The 17,067-nt window shown below is 35.6% G+C and overlaps 2 protein-coding genes across 3 annotated transcripts in view; both read right to left on the bottom strand.

Moving 5' to 3' along the window:
- Window positions 1-17,067, bottom strand: part of LOC149790356 (uncharacterized) — an 87,295-nt gene that overhangs the window by 69,419 nt on the left and 809 nt on the right. The gene's annotated exons all lie outside the window — the stretch shown is intronic.
- LOC149790357 (uncharacterized) lies at window positions 12,152-12,688 on the bottom strand. The gene has a single exon (XM_089973456.1). The coding sequence runs from the start codon at window positions 12,683-12,685 to the stop codon at window positions 12,206-12,208; it is 480 nt and encodes a 159-aa protein (XP_089829582.1). The 5' UTR covers window positions 12,686-12,688; the 3' UTR covers window positions 12,152-12,205.

The raw sequence follows: 17,067 nt of genomic DNA, 5'->3' as shown, positions 1-17,067 counted from the left end.
CTAATTTAGATATAAATTTTTCCACATTAGAAAAAAAATGTGCAAATGTGTGGAATATTAAGCTAGTAGTAAAAATTAGTAATCCTCAGTCAAGCTCCTACAACTGTTAGAATACAATAAATTTGATTGTGTTGCCATCATTAGATATACTTCAACGTGTTGAATTAGAAGTGTGCTGTCTAGACTCATCATTCATCCTACAATATACTTTCCTAATATGACATATAATAGAAAAACTCTATCATCGTGTAGAAACATGTATGTCAACATCCGAATATTATGTTGCACACACCGATTTGAAATTCGGTACCGGAATACCTTTTATAGCAGACAAGGTGAGATAACAGCTTTATAGTATAGTTCGTGTTTCTATTTTACTTAATTATGGATATTACCATTTTTTCATATAAATTGCTTATAACATTTTTATGTATGATTCTTAAAGTATTAAATTTTTGTAAGTTATTCTACGCTATTATGTTGATTTGAAATTTATATATTTTCAAAAATTTGTTTTTTCGAGAAAGCAATGAAATATATGTCGTATGTACATGTATAAATAATATCTCACATTTACAAATAATAATAATAATAATAATAATAATAATAATAACATAAACAACAAAAACAACAAGGTAATTGTCCATCAAGTGCAGGGTATGGCAATTACATTTTAATTATTTACGACTCGTGAATAATATTCTATATTTGAATAGTTTTCAAAATACCATGAAAGAGTGAAATCTACATTGATTTTAGTACTGACTCATGTCGTACGGTTGAATACGTTAATGAATAAATAAACTCATGAAAAAGAAAGAATACTTCTACATCCTAATGATTAAAAGTGCCCTTGTAAGCGTGAACACGTGAATTTGTTAATCATGAAAACTGTCTTGAGTTTATATCAATAAATTAACAGGATATTCTTTAACATTTTATCTTTAACATTTAACAGCTTCCAGCGTTTTGTATAACGTGACTGATGAATGATTGTATTTTAATACTAAAATTCGGTTTATCAGAGTCAAGACAGAAGCCCGAAAAGCCGTCTGAAATCTTCAAGTAATTTCCTTAAATTGAATGTATTTTTTTACTGAGTCGCTTTGGAGAGATTTAACAAATGTTATGAGACCTAAAGGCAACTGAAATGTGTGTTCAATGTGAAATTAATAACTCGTTTGTACTTTGCAGTTTGTATGTATTATTAAACCCACTGGGGAGAATAAACCCCAGGATTACTTAAAGTTATCTGTAGTTATCATGTCTTTTCAAAACACGAAATGAAATTCGTTTTTGACGTTACAGATATACAAATTATGGTCTCTTTTAATTGAATGCTTCTTTGAGCATAGCTGGTAGACCACATGTTTACCCTCTCCAACATACATAAACATTATTTTCATTTCTTTCTTCTCAAAATATGCATTGACTGAGTAAGAGCGGTCGAAGAATGAGATAATATCGATAACACTGGTCAACAGTGAAATCATTACTGACTTGAAAAGGCCCTAATCTGTAGTATTTTGGTGTGCCGAACACGAATATAACCGTGAAAAATTTGTATTGGCTCTCGTTTTGAAGATATTCATATACCTCATTTTCTATGTTTCACTGTGTAAATTTCTCCAGTAGGACTGCAGCAACATCCGGAATAATGATGTAACATTGCATAATACCATCATGCTCACATCATCCACAGTTGATTGCATCATTTTCTGATGCAATGCAATACTAATGCCATGCGGCTGCTGAAGTAAGTTGACGTCAGCAGTGTACTAGACATGTGTAGGCCTATTATACTAATGCCAGGCGGCTGCTGAAGCTGACGTAAGCAGTGTACTATATAAAGCCCAATCAGATAGGTTCAGCATTTAAAATATTTTAGACGTTGTGCGAGACAGTTCAAGCTACTGTTACATAAAACTTATTATTTTATCCATTTACGTACAATAAAGAACAGTAATGCCTCGAAAGTGTGTTAATACCGCGGACAATTTTTGCTATATTTGTGGGGAAGTGACATTTGCCAACCAGAAGAAAAGTATCAATTCTCAAGTGAAGAAGGCATATCATCTTTACTTCGGATGCAAGGTTGGTGACCAAGACAAGCCTTGGGCTCCGCATATATGCTGTGCTACATGTACAACACAGCTTTCACAGTGGTTGAATTGCAAAAGGTCATCAATGCCGTTTGCAGTCCCAATGGTGTGGAGAGAGCCAAGCAACCACCTAAATGACTGTTACTTCTGCTTGGTTCCTCCTCTTTCCGGCGGAATAACGAAGCGAAAGAAGTCGAGAATAGTCTACCGAAACATTCCGTCTGCATTGAGACCAGTTCCACATGGTGAGGGACTTCCTATTCCAGAACCTCCAGCAGAATATTCTCTTGATTCATCTGACAAAGACAAAGGTGAGTCGACCTGTTCTTCTCCTGGTCCATCAGCATGCAGTGATCCAGATTTTCACTGTGGTGCATCATCAACCCCACACAGAATAACACAGGAAGAACTAAATGACCTGATTCGTGATTTGGACTTATCAAAGAACAAGGCAGAATTGCTAGGATCAAGACTCCAACAATGGAATCTTCTAGAAGAAGATGTCACAATTACTGCATATCGAAAGCGCCACCAGCAATTGGAGCCTTTCTTCAGAAAGGAAAGTAATCTGATATTCTGTTCCGATATTGAGGGCCTCATGAATGCTTTAAAAATCACTCATGACCCACAAGAATGGAGACTATTTGTGGACTCTTCGAAACTGAGTCTCAAGGCTGTGCTTTTGCACAATGGAAACATTCTTCCATCTATTCCAGTAGCGTATGCTGTCCACATGAAAGAGACATACGATAACTTAAGGCAGCTACTGAATTCCATTGAGTATAACAAGTACAGCTGGCACCTCTGTGGTGATTTGAAGGTAGTTGCCCTTTTAATGGGACTGCAGCAAGGATATACAAAATACATGTGTTTCTTATGCGAGTGGGATAGCCGAGCAAGGGAAATGCACTACATGAGGAAGGAATGGACTCACAGGCAGAATGTAGCCATTGGAGAGAAGAATATCCAACACCCAGCTCTGGTTGAGGCTCAGAAAATCTTGCTACCACCCCTTCACATCAAACTAGGTTTGATGAAGAACTTCGTGAAAGCCATTGACCGGACTTTGCCAGCATTCCGATACCTGCATGAAAAATTCCCTCGACTCAGCGAAGCAAAGATTAAAGAGGGAGTTTTTGTGGGTCCTCAGATTCGAGAGCTTTTCAAAGATGACCGGTTCAACAACTTGCTGGAAGGTGACGCGAAACAAGCATGGAATGCTTTTCGCCTAGTTTCTACAAACTTCCTCAGAAATGTTAGGGCAGAAAACTATAAGGAACTAGTAGAAGACATGTTGATGAAGTATAAGAAACTTGGCTGCAATATGTCTCTAAAGATTCACTTCCTTCATTCCCATTTGGATTTCTTTCCTAGCAACTGTGGTATTGTTAGTGATGAACACGGCGAACGTTTTCATCAAGATATCGCAACAATGGAACAAAGATACCAGGGAAAATGGTCCACTACAATGCTGGCTGACTACTGCTGGACACTCCTCAGAGATGCTCCCGAACAGCTGTACAAGAGACAGGCGAAGAAATCTAAGATGTAGTCAATGACTTGATTTTTTATAGGTAGGCTATTACAGTTGACCTTTTACTATTGGAATGCATTTCGTTATGTAAACATTAATTTCTTGCAGATTACAAAAAAACTAGAGCCAATTTTGCAATTTGACTGTCATATTCGTGTTCAGCACATAAAAATTGATAAGAATTGACTAATTTTATTTCAGTAACATGACTTTTGTAAAAATTTGTTGTCCAGTGTAATCCATTTAAAATTATTTTTTTAGGACATGAAAACCATATACGATGCAGTTAGATGAAGGGGAGCAATTCAAAAAGTGGCAAGGGTAAGAGTTTGCTTGTAAAAAAAGATAACAGTGAATGTTTGGAACAGAAAATTCTTTTTTGAAATATTTAATATAACTCCAGAAAACATTTTGGAGACGAAACGAACGAATGGCAAAATTGTGTGATAGTGAAATAAAAAGGGTATGATTCTGTTAACAGCTCGGTTGGGAATCAATTGAAAACATTGACTCGCTAAACAAAATGGTATACATACAGTTCCTCACTAAAAACATCAAGGAAATCCCCAATATAAAAACAAACCACTTATACACTATTTCTTTGAGAACAAGGATAACAGTTTATTGTATCTCGTTGAATTTCTGATTAACCCACATGTAGATGATCCATATCCACCAACAAAATATATCCTTGAACGCCATAAATACTGATTTCAGTGATGATAAAAATGGTAGACAATATAGATGAATTTGAAAATTGTAAACAAACTTGAAGACAAGTTCATAAAACCAGTTGTGATAGAAAGTGAAATGTTTTCGTAAATATCTGCTTGCACTTTATGGAAATATATATTATTTTTTTATGGAGTAAAGGATGTCTCAATAGTAGTGTTATCTCAAATAAATATTATTTTTATGGAATAAAAGATGTCTCAATAGTAGTGTCGTCTCAAATAATATTATTTTTATAGAATGAAGGATGTCTCAATATTAGTATCATCTCAAATAGATATTATTTTTATGGAATAAAGGATGTCTCAACAGTAGTGTTATCTCAAATACATATTATTTTTATGGAATAAAAGATGTCTCAACAGTAGTGTTATCTCAAATAAATATTATTTTTATGGAATAAAGGATGTATCAATAATAATGTTATCTCAAATTAATATTATTTTTTATAGAATAAAGAATGTCTCAATAGTAGTGTTATCTCAAATAAATATTATTTTTATGGAATAAAGGACGTCTCAATATTATTGTCATCTCAAATAAATATTATTTTTATGGAATAAAGAATGTCTCAACAGTAGTGTTATATCAAATAAATGAACTCGCCATGTAAAGATACTTTACATGATTCCTTTACATCGTTAAAAGTATCTGTACAAATTGTACGGGCAACAAATATTAGGTACACAAACAGCTAAATCAGTATACATGATGTCTGAAGAAAGCAGGTGATCATGATCATTCATATCGCATATATGCAAATAAGATGTCACTTGAGTATCCATTTCTTTTCTTGCTACGATGCTAATCCGTTCATCAATATGTTGGTGAAAATCGCTACGATGCTAATCTGTTCATCAATATGTTGGTGGAAATCGCTACGATGCTAATCTGTTCATCAATGTGTTAGTGGAAATTGCTGCGATGCCAATATGTTCATCAATATATTGGTGGAAATTGCTACGAGGCTAATCTGTTTATCAATATGCTGGTGCAAATCGCTACGATGCTAATCCGTTCATCAATATGTTGGTGAAAATCGCTATGATGCCAATCTGTTCATCAAAATGTAGGTGTAAATCGCTACGATGCTAATCTGTTCATCAATATGTTGGTGGAAATCGCTACGATGCTAATCTGTTCATCAAAAGGTTGGTGGAAATCGCTACGATGCTAATCTGTTCATCAATATGTTGGTGGAAATTGCTGCGATGCCAATATGTTCATCAATATATTGGTGGAAATTGCTACGAGGCTAATCTGTTTATCAATATGCTGGTGGAAATTGCTACGATACTAATCCGTTCATTAATATGTTGGTGGAAATTGCTGCGATGCCAATATTTTCATCAATATGTTGGTGGAAATTGCTACGATGCTAATCTGTTCATTAATATGTTGGTGGAAATCGCTACGATACTAATCTGTTCATCAATATGTTGGTGGAAATTGCTACGATGCCAATATGTTCATCAATTTGTTGTTGGAAATTGCTGCGATGCTAATTCGTTCATCAATTTGTTGGTGGAAATCGCTACGATCAAGAAATTACAATAATACAGTATTATTGTGAAAAACTGTTCAATAAGGATTTAATAGCGGACAACTTTAAGAAATAAAGTAATGCCTAGATAATTTCCCGTTACTGAAACAATCGACGCCTTGCAAATTATCCTAATAATGACAAATTGTCTATTGTTTAAGACAAAAAAAATCTCGATGATGGCAAATTCTTTAAAAGGAAACTAAATTTATTTTGAAAACGTGGGACCACATTATTGAAAAATACATTTACCCGTATAATCATATCCACTCCAGGATACAACCTTATTTTCATGTTTCAGAAATTTCATTCCAGCCTCCGAGAATAATGGATAGCAGATGCGGATTTCAAGTATGTAAAAGATACAATGAACCATGTCAGATGAATGATTCTTGGTGACTTGCATGACTACTACATCAAGAAATGTATTTTAATGTTGTTGACATCACTGGACAACAAATTTTTACAAAAGTCATGTTACTGAAATAAAATTAGTCAATTCTTATCAATTTTTATGTGCTGAACACGAATATGACAGTCAAATTGCAAAATTGGCTCTAGTTTTTTTGTAATCTGCAAGAAATTAATGTTTACATAACGAAATGCATTCCAATAGTAAAAGGTCAACTGTAATAGCCTACCTATAAAAAATCAAGTCATTGACTACATCTTAGATTTCTTCGCCTGTCTCTTGTACAGCTGTTCGGGAGCATCTCTGAGGAGTGTCCAGCAGTAGTCAGCCAGCATTGTAGTGGACCATTTTCCCTGGTATCTTTGTTCCATTGTTGCGATATCTTGATGAAAACATTCGCCGTGTTCATCACTAACAATACCACAGTTGCTAGGAAAGAAATCCAAATGGGAATGAAGGAAGTGAATCTTTAGAGACATATTGCAGCCAAGTTTCTTATACTTCATCAACATGTCTTCTACTAGTTCCTTATAGTTTTCTGCCCTAACATTTCCGAGGAAGTTTGTAGAAACTAGGCGAAAAGCATTCCATGCTTGTTTCGCGTCACCTTCCAGCAAGTTGTTGAACCGGTCATCTTTGAAAAGCTCTCGAATCTGAGGACCCACAAAAACTCCCTCTTTAATCTTTGCTTCGCTGAGTCGAGGGAATTTTTCATGCAGGTATCGGAATGCTGGCAAAGTCCGGTCAATGGCTTTCACGAAGTTCTTCATCAAACCTAGTTTGATGTGAAGGGGTGGTAGCAAGATTTTCTGAGCCTCAACCAGAGCTGGGTGTTGGATATTCTTCTCTCCAATGGCTACATTCTGCCTGTGAGTCCATTCCTTCCTCATGTAGTGCATTTCCCTTGCTCGGCTATCCCACTCGCATAAGAAACACATGTATTTTGTATATCCTTGCTGCAGTCCCATTAAAAGGGCAACTACCTTCAAATCACCACAGAGGTGCCAGCTGTACTTGTTATACTCAATGGAATTCAGTAGCTGCCTTAAGTTATCGTATGTCTCTTTCATGTGGACAGCATACGCTACTGGAATAGATGGAAGAATGTTTCCATTGTGCAAAAGCACAGCCTTGAGACTCAGTTTCGAAGAGTCCACAAATAGTCTCCATTCTTGTGGGTCATGAGTGATTTTTAAAGCATTCATGAGGCCCTCAATATCGGAACAGAATATCAGATTACTTTCCTTTCTGAAGAAAGGCTCCAATTGCTGGTGGCGCTTTCGATATGCAGTAATTGTGACATCTTCTTCTAGAAGATTCCATTGTTGGAGTCTTGATCCTAGCAATTCTGCCTTGTTCTTTGATAAGTCCAAATCACGAATCAGGTCATTTAGTTCTTCCTGTGTTATTCTGTGTGGGGTTGATGATGCACCACAGTGAAAATCTGGATCACTGCATGCTGATGGACCAGGAGAAGAACAGGTCGACTCACCTTTGTCTTCGTCAGATGAATCAAGAGAATATTCTGCTGGAGGTTCTGGAATAGGAAGTCCCTCACCATGTGGAACTGGTCTCAATGCAGACGGAATGTTTCGGTAGACTATTCTCGACTTCTTTCGCTTCGTTATTCCGCCGGAAAGAGGAGGAACCAAGCAGAAGTAACAGTCATTTAGGTGGTTGCTTGGCTCTCTCCACACCATTGGGACTGCAAACCGCATTGATGACCTTTTGCAATTCAACCACTGTGAAAGCTGTGTTGTACATGTAGCACAGCATATATGCGGAGCCCAAGGCTTGTCTTGGTCACCAACCTTGCATCCGAAGTAAAGATGATATGCCTTCTTCACTTGAGAATTGATACTTTTCTTCTGGTTGGCAAATGTCACTTCCCCACAAATATAGCAAAAATTGTCCGCGGTATTAACACACTTTCGAGGCATTACTGTTCTTTATTGTACGTAAATGGATAAAATAATAAGTTTTATGTAACAGTAGCTTGAACTGTATCGCACAACGTCTAAAATATTTTAAATGCTGAACCTATCTGATTGGGCTTTATATAGTACACTGCTTACGTCAGCTTCAGCAGCCGCCTGGCATTAGTATAATAGGCCTACACATGTCTAGTACACTGCTGACGTCAACTTACTTCAGCAGCCGCATGGCATTAGTATTGCATTGCATCAGAAAATGATGCAATCAACTGTGGATGATGTGAGCATGATGGTATTATGCAATGTTACATCATTATTCCGGATGTTGCTGCAGTCCTACTGGAGAAATTTACACAGTGAAACATAGAAAATGAGGTATATGAATATCTTCAAAACGAGAGCCAATACAAATTTTTCACGGTTATATTCGTGTTCGGCACACCAAAATACTACAGATTAGGGCCTTTTCAAGTCAGTAATGATTTCACTGTTGACCAGTGCATTCTTAAAGAGTTTGGTAAAGTCTGCATGATTAATTACAAACTAGAGCCTGCACACTGTTGCTCTACATCGGCACTTTGTCATAATGAAATGAATATCGAAGAGTTATAATTACTTACAGAGTATGAGAGAGTCAGGAATAAGACGATGTATTATTATATGCTCATTCCCCCCCCCCCCCCCCCGTTAACTTTACATTGTCAGAATTGTGCAATATTACCCGATACTGAACTCGCGCGCCAATACACATATAGCAGTTCATTTTTGCTTGATTACATACATTCATGTTACGATTATTATTATTATTATTGACGTTAAAGACATTGTCGATTGATTGACATAGCGTTACATCTGTTTTCTACTTTCTCTATGGCCTGAAAAGAAAGTTCACTAATACATATTGAATACAGCTCTCTCATTTATTAAACATGCCGTGAGAATTTATTACTCTTTCGTTTTTATCTTTACTGATGATTACTGAGGCGCACTTTAGTTTGAAAAGCCTTACTGCCTTCTAGGATGTCGCTTGGCACTCCAGGTGCTCATATGGGGCTGCACTGAAAGCGAGATAATTGATATCGACTACGGACTTTAGCTGATTTTAAGACTTAGGAATTTTACTGGAACATCATTTTTATAAACTTTAGCTGAATACAACAGAAAGTCATTTTTTTATGTAACCTTCTTTCCGTTGACGTTAACCGAGTTGCAAAGATGTCTGTCTTTGAAAAAGTAAACTACATGGCAGAGCATGGATTTTGAATGCTATAAATCACATTTGCTGACGTTACGTGTTGGTCTTGATGTTCGACCATGTATTAAATATAGTATCGGAGAAAAGTCGTGTAATCAGCTTTACCGGCCATGTGAATATGTTCGTGGGTGTTATCGCACAAAGACTCGCCAACTCTCGGATTGTAGAAACACCTGACGAAGTCCGCGTTGTTGAGGGAACAGGAAGAGACGTGAATGAAGTATTAGCCAAGATTGAAGTGATTGCAGAGTCCGACCCAGCTAAAGTGAAACAGTGATACAAACAATATATAAAAGCATGCCAACTGTAATTCAACTAAAGCAACTCTCGCGAGAGGGCGGGGTAAGAATACCAAACGGTATGAAAACAGTTGACATACTTGTAATATCAGGATTTTCTCTTCAGAGGAGCCAATGCTTACTGTACAGCAACTTTGTGAAACTGCAGCGTAATACTACATCAAGATTCATATTTGAACCAAGCGAATTGAAATAGTACAGGTAGTAGATGATAAACAAGAGTTTCGTTGCCGTATTGCATATACTTTTGCTACAGAGGCTGCCGAAAAAGTGTAGTTATTGTCCTGTGTTTTGCGAGAATCACCACTATGTTAATTATTACTGGTACACCAATGGGAATCGTTGTAGTTATCAGTTGTAGCCTGTAATACTGGCGCCACTGCTAAAATAATCTCGTCACGCTGCATTAGCGACTACGTGTCTAGTCAGTACTTATTGCAGTGGCACAAATTAGTCCTAATACAATTAATAAATTCTACTCGGTGTATATTGAGGAGAAAGCAATAGCATGGTAAAGTTAGACACCGTGTTTGTGGAAATGAACAAACACCAGCGAATCCAAACACAGATACGGGACCGATGTGTTAGCAAAAATTAGCACGTGACTCGCAACGCCCTTTGGTGCAATGCCAAAACACATGAAAAATTACAACTGTTAAATTGTCATTTGTGTTGCAGCAGTGGTAGATTAGATATGATTCTACTGATATAATTATTTATGTTTTTATACAACGTTTTAAAACAGAATGACCTTTAGAAAGAAAAGGTGAAAAAATATTAATTCACTGACCAGTACTAGATGTATGTATTATGCAAAAGATCATTATGAAAAATATAATTTTAAAGGAAAAAATTAGGTGAAGAAAACAATCTATGTTGAGTTTTCACACCGAATTCCATTAGAGTGGTTACATAATTGGTCTCGGCCAATCCGAGAAGGAGACACATAATGTAGCCATAGACTGAGATGTTCGTGTCCCTCTGCAAACCCGAAAATATATAATCTTAGTTGAATTGACTGTTACATGTAGGTGTCTCTCATTTTTATATTTTCTTGCCCTATAAAAATGCACCATCTATACCGCGAAGTCCATTAACACTGCTTGTGTATAAGCGATTAATATAAACATATTTATGATGTTACTAATGTACATTCTATAATGGTTTCAAGAAAGCATAATTTCGTGTTGCGTATTCAAGAGGGTACGATTCTAATGCTGAAAAAGAAACATTTATACTAGCTGGATTCATACTCAAGTTTGGGTTTAGAAAGTGTATGAAAAGCCGTCCCCTTTCTCCCAGCTGTTATTTATGCGTATATCATATTATTCAATGTATGTGAATTTTTAGGAAATTTGTCCATTTATGGTCCATGTTCCTCTGCCTTTAAAGTAATATTTGCAACGCATATATCGTCACCTTATAGCTGAAATATCCATTGAAAGTGTCAATAAGCAGCAATTTAGAAATATTTGCTTTGGAGTCATTTTTTTGATTGAAGAAATGTCCATGCTTTGTTTCCATATTTCTTCAACGTTATTTACTATTATGTCCAAAATGGCATGATTCAATATGTATGCACAAGGGACAAATCGAGTGTATAAACACATTCTTTTGCTAGCCGATTCGAGATTAGGTCTTGTCCTACAATGTCTGTGAGCCTCGATCTAATTTCTACTAGCTCAGTTTAAATGAGTTTGGCATACTTTTCACACAAACTGATTTCGTCTGATGTCGGCCCATTCACGGTCCACATTCCTCGGTATTAAATAAATATCTGGCATGCAATTGTATATATCTTATACATGAAGTTTTATTGGTTCTATACGTGGCTGAAAATGAGTTTTTCAAATAGTCAAGCACTGTGTTCGGGGGGGTTAGGCAATGAATAAAAAGGGTAAACAGAGAAAGGTCACATTTGTTCTGTAAGTCTTTTCGCGATTCGTTTTCTCCATTTTCTGCTGAACTTGAAGCTGTATATATGTAATGGTTATATTTTCCCATTTTTATAACACGCTGCTTTAAAGTAGTGGGCATATTTAGTGCGACCTTAATGTTCAGTTACAAACTGTTGAATCACAACTAGTGGACATATTTAGTGTGACCTTCATATGCAGTTAGACACCGTTGAAGCTTTGCCTCTTCATACTTTCACGATTGACATTTCTTTATAGTACTCTTATTCCTCATAGTACTGTTATCCTTCATAGTACTCTTATTCTTCATAGTACTCTTAATCTTCATGGTACTCGTATCCTTCATAGTACTCGTATCCTCCATAGTGCTCTTTGCCTTCATAGTACTCATATTCTTCATAGTACTCTTATTCCTCAAATTACTCTTATTCGTCATAGTACTCTCATTCTTCATAGTACTGTTATCCTTCACAGTACTCTAATTTTTCATAGTACTCTTACCCGTCGCAGTACTCTTATCCTTCATAGTACTCTTATGCATCATAGCAATCTCACCCTTCAAAGTACTCTTACTCTTCATACTACTCCTAGTCTTGATAGTAATCTTATTCTTCATAGTACTCTTATTCTTCATAGTACTCATATCCTCCATAGTGCTCTTAGCCTTCATAGTACTCATATTCTTCATAGTACTCGTAGTCTTCATAGTACTCTTACCCTTCATATTACTCTCATCCTTTACAGTACTCTTATTCTTCATAGTATTCTTACCCTTCATAATACTCTTATCCTTCATGGTACTCTTAGCCGTCATATTACTCATATTCTTCATTGTACTCTTAGTCTTCATAGTACTCTTATCCTTCATAGTACTCTTATCCTTCATAGTACTCTTATCCTTCACAGTACTCTCATCCTTCATATTACTATTATCCTCCACAGTACTCTTAGTCTTCATATTACTCTTAACCTCATATTAATCTTATCCTTCATATTACTCTCATCCTTTACAGTACTCTTATTCTTCATAGTACTCTTGCCCTTCATAATACTCTTATCCTTCATGGTATTCTTAGACTTCATATTACTATTATTCTTCATAGTACTCTTATTCTTCATAGTACTCTTATTCTTCATATTACTCTTACCCTTCATAGTACTCTTACCCTTCATAGTACTCTTATCCTTTATAGTACTCTCATCCTTCATATTGCTATTATCCTTCACAGTACTCTTAGTCTTCATATTATTCTTAACCTTCATATTACTCTTATCCTTCATATTACTCTCATCCTTTACAGTACTCTTATTCTTCATAGCACTCTTACCCTTCATAATAGTCTTATCCTTCATGGTACTCTTAGCCTTCATATTACTCTTGTTCTTCATAGTACTCTTATTCTTCATATTACTCTTATTCTTCATAGTACTCTTACCCTTCATAATACTCTTATCCTTCATGGTACTCAGCCTTCATATTACTCTTATTCTTCATAGTACTCTTATTCTTCATAGCACTCTTATCCTTCATAGTACTCTTACCCTTCATAGTACTCTTATCCTTGAATTTCAGCTTTCCAAAAATATCATTGAAAAGTTTAAACATTGTGTTTGATGACCCTACTCCCTCCCCATATCACGAATACACGGGCACACACAAATATCTTGTTTAACACCTATGATGTATAGAAAATGCACTTTTTAATGCACCCACTAAAGTTGTCATGGTAATAGAAAATACTTTAAAAACTTTTACAACTTATGTTTCATGTGTCTAACGTATTAAAGTTTGAACATTGGAATCTAATCTCATTGTCACAGGGTCAAAGGTATTAATATGCACACAAAAACAACTTTTATTTCTCACTATTTTGTTTCGAAATTCGAGGTATGCCAGTTTAGAAAATCTTTATTTCTCTTTATAAATTGTATTTCCATTGTTTTTGTTTTATGAATATGCCATTTTTTTATATCGGTACAGTTTGAAAAGGTAATCCATGCTAACATAAAATCCCGTCAAATTTGAATGACATCTGAACCTAATAATTGGCTATGTTATTTATATATAATTTATATTGTGTGCTTGACCCTTGTCTAAAATTGAGGGTAGGAGTTTGAGCCTACCATAGTAATGTCATCTTTTTTCTAAAGCTGTTTACTGATTTTTAAGTTCAAAATCAAGCTTTGTTAACTAAATTTAAGATGTTCCTGAAGCAAACTTATGACCAACATCCTGGTCGTCTTTTTGTGTCTTACGTTTTTGTACATGATGTTTGTCATCATAATTATTCATTCTCACTGTAAGTTCAGTCTTTAGAGCCATTGTTAGTTGTGTTCGGATATAGTCGAAGAAGAGTTATTTATTTGTAAACAAAATCATGGAATTGCAAAGTGTTTTTACTGACATTTTGGACCAAATCACTATTTTGGGATTATTGTGAATTCAATCGATAACATTGTGGATTATATAATTGTAATACATCAAGACAGTTGGCCCATCAGATCATCCAAGGCTATTGGCACTTCAACACATTCAATACTGAAATTCATTCGGAACATTCTATACTTTTGGATTTGTGTTCGAACTTTTTGGAATATTTGGGATTTAATTAACAATGCTCTAAGTTTCTATTAACATTTCACTTTGTAACTTAGATAAATAAATGTCGTTGTTAATTTTACTAAACTTATTGGCTTTGTTATTTTTTTCCCCCGTAATCAAGCACATTACCAAATTATCGCGTAAAAGAGACAGACTTCGTGTTGCATGATTTCGTGTTAAATGTACGAGGGGACGATTCTGGTGCAGAACGAACTTTGTGACAGACGGGTTTTTGATGAAGTTTTGGCCCAATATGTGTGAACAGTCGGTCAATTTTTGCATGCGTTTACCATGATATTAGTGGTAGGTAAATTTGACTTTGGCCAATTTATGGTCTACCTACTTGTTCACAAAAGTAATATCTGTGATGGAAGTCTCCCTGCCTTTTTTTTATTAAATATCTCCAACCTTATTAGTACAGATTCTTTGTAGGGATGATAATTGCGCGTCTTAGATATTCAGAATAGACGGGGTTAGGTTGTCTGATGTTGGGGTATATAGAAACGTTCGATTTGTCATGCCAATCTTTTTGCTAACTCGCTTTTTCTTTAATCGTGTACTTGTCAATGGTTATGGTGCATTGCTTTAATAGCATGTTCTTCAAAGATGAGAGTTACAACATCGACCAGGGATGAAGACGAAAACTGCTTAGTGCTACCACTGACCTGCAAAATAACCGTCACCTCGCATAGATCTATTAGAACAAGATGTTCCGTATCATGTTTTCACTTTAAGAAATAGCTAAACTCTAATTTGATCGACGAATCACAACGTAAACTGGACATAACCACGTATGTGTGCCCAATTGATTTTTCTTCTTTGAACAGAGTTTGATTTTAATCAAATAGATGCAAAATCTTAACGCCTCTAAAAAGGGAAGGCAATATTTCAAAGAGAGCTGTAGTAGTCGATCGAGTTAATACACCTCCTTATTGTTACCACGCTTTAACCTGAGTGACGTCACGTCCATAAAGAAATTTAAATAAGTGTAATTGTGCGACATGAGACTCCACCTACTATTCTGTTAATTAGTTAAAATCAAGAAATCTGCTTAACCTTAAACCGAAACACTGAACTATAATAATCTAATTAGTTACAAAACGAAATCTACCTAACATGAAATATCCACCTGCCATACTATAATTACTTACAAAAAGAAATATACCACACGTTAATCAGTATTTTTTTTAAACCAATAAACCCCACCACAAATTTGATGATTAATTACAAAATTCCACTTGACATTGTATTTTTCACAATGGTATTGATTATTTATTGAATCCTAGTGAGGACTGGTAGCATATATACATCTATACATACAGACATACATGGACGGACGGACGAACAAACATAGATAAATCTTACAATTATTTATCATTGAGCTGGATACTCTATCCCAGACGTTACAGTTTGTACATGCTTCGTTCGACCTTGAACAGTTTCTGTTTCGACTTTAAAAAGCCTCTTGGTCACTTGCAAAAGGGTGCCATGAGATAGAAATTCCATTGCAAACAAAATAAAAACAAAATAAGAAAGTCCTTAAATAAAGTTGCCCGATGATATCGCTGATATACTTCTTTATCGTGTTGCAGATGTTATCAACAACATGTATTGTAACATTTGCTTTTGTTTGAATTGAATTCGTACTAACCAGGAAAGATTAGACTGAAAAACGGTGGGTTGACTATCAATAACAACCCAAAGTTCAGACCTGGGTCGGCTTGGAGTCATCACGCTATGTTTATAATAAAATTTTCGATTTCTTTTTTATGTCTTTTTGCATTTTTCATCATCATACATGGTGAACTTTCATTTAATTGCTACCGTGTGCCTTTACTGGCCACGTTATCAAGCGAAATGTCATGCTCGCAAATAAATACTTTCCACGACTAGTGCTGAAAATCAAACAATTAAACATCATCACGTCTACGTAGCTTTTGACCTCTAATGGTTTGCAGATGCTTAACAAAGCGGGCAATTGTTTGATAATATGTTACTCATTTTTAAAAAAAAATAGAACAACGAGTTAAAGTTTAGCTTTGCGGATAGAAAGAAGGTAAATTCGATATAGACCGATTTGACAGGCTAGATCTCATACAGACCAATTAGTCACGATAGATCTGATACAGGCCGATTTATCAGGATAGATCTGATACAGGCCGATTTATCAGGATAGATCTGATACAGGCCGATTTATCAGGATAGATCCGACACAAACCGATTTATCAGGAAACTTGAGATTTTTCTGATCATTTTTCCTCGATAGCTTTTTTAATGCATTTAAAAATAATTAGATTATTGCACAAACACACAGTTTTCGATCTTTAATTATAAATATTTGAAGATAAAGTCAACGATTTGTGTCAATAACTTCTAGTAAATTTGACACGAGCGATTTCAGAACGAATACTGCGATGTGTGATAATGAATGAAGTGACGGATTCGGAAAAGTTGCTGAAAATGATAATATATCGCTGGTGAATTCAACGATAGATGAGACCATAGCAGTATGAAACTTTTAAATTTATACAGCTTTGGATCCTGGATATAGAAATTTTAAGAGAATCCTGACAACAGGATACAAATAAGTAGAGTTGGCGGAATGAGAAAAAGGTTACAGACAGCTTGGTCGTATAACGTTATTTTGTCAACACAGTTGAAAGGCCACGAGAAGCTTGGTCGCATAATGTTATGTTGTCAACACAGTTGAAACGCCACGAGACAACTTTGGTAGTATA

Source organism: Sinohyriopsis cumingii, chromosome 10 (genome assembly GCF_028554795.1).
Source record: "Sinohyriopsis cumingii isolate HCF-2022 chromosome 10, ASM2855479v2, whole genome shotgun sequence".
Lineage (NCBI taxonomy): Eukaryota > Metazoa > Mollusca > Bivalvia > Unionida > Unionidae > Sinohyriopsis > Sinohyriopsis cumingii.
Note: the sequence above shows the minus strand (reverse complement) of the source record. Positions and strands in the feature narration are given on the sequence as shown.

Excerpts from the sequence above, each read along its gene's own strand:
- LOC149790357 (XM_089973456.1), bottom strand. The coding sequence starts at position 12,685 with ATGAAGACTAAGAGTACTGTGGAGGATAATAGTAATATGAAGGATGAG.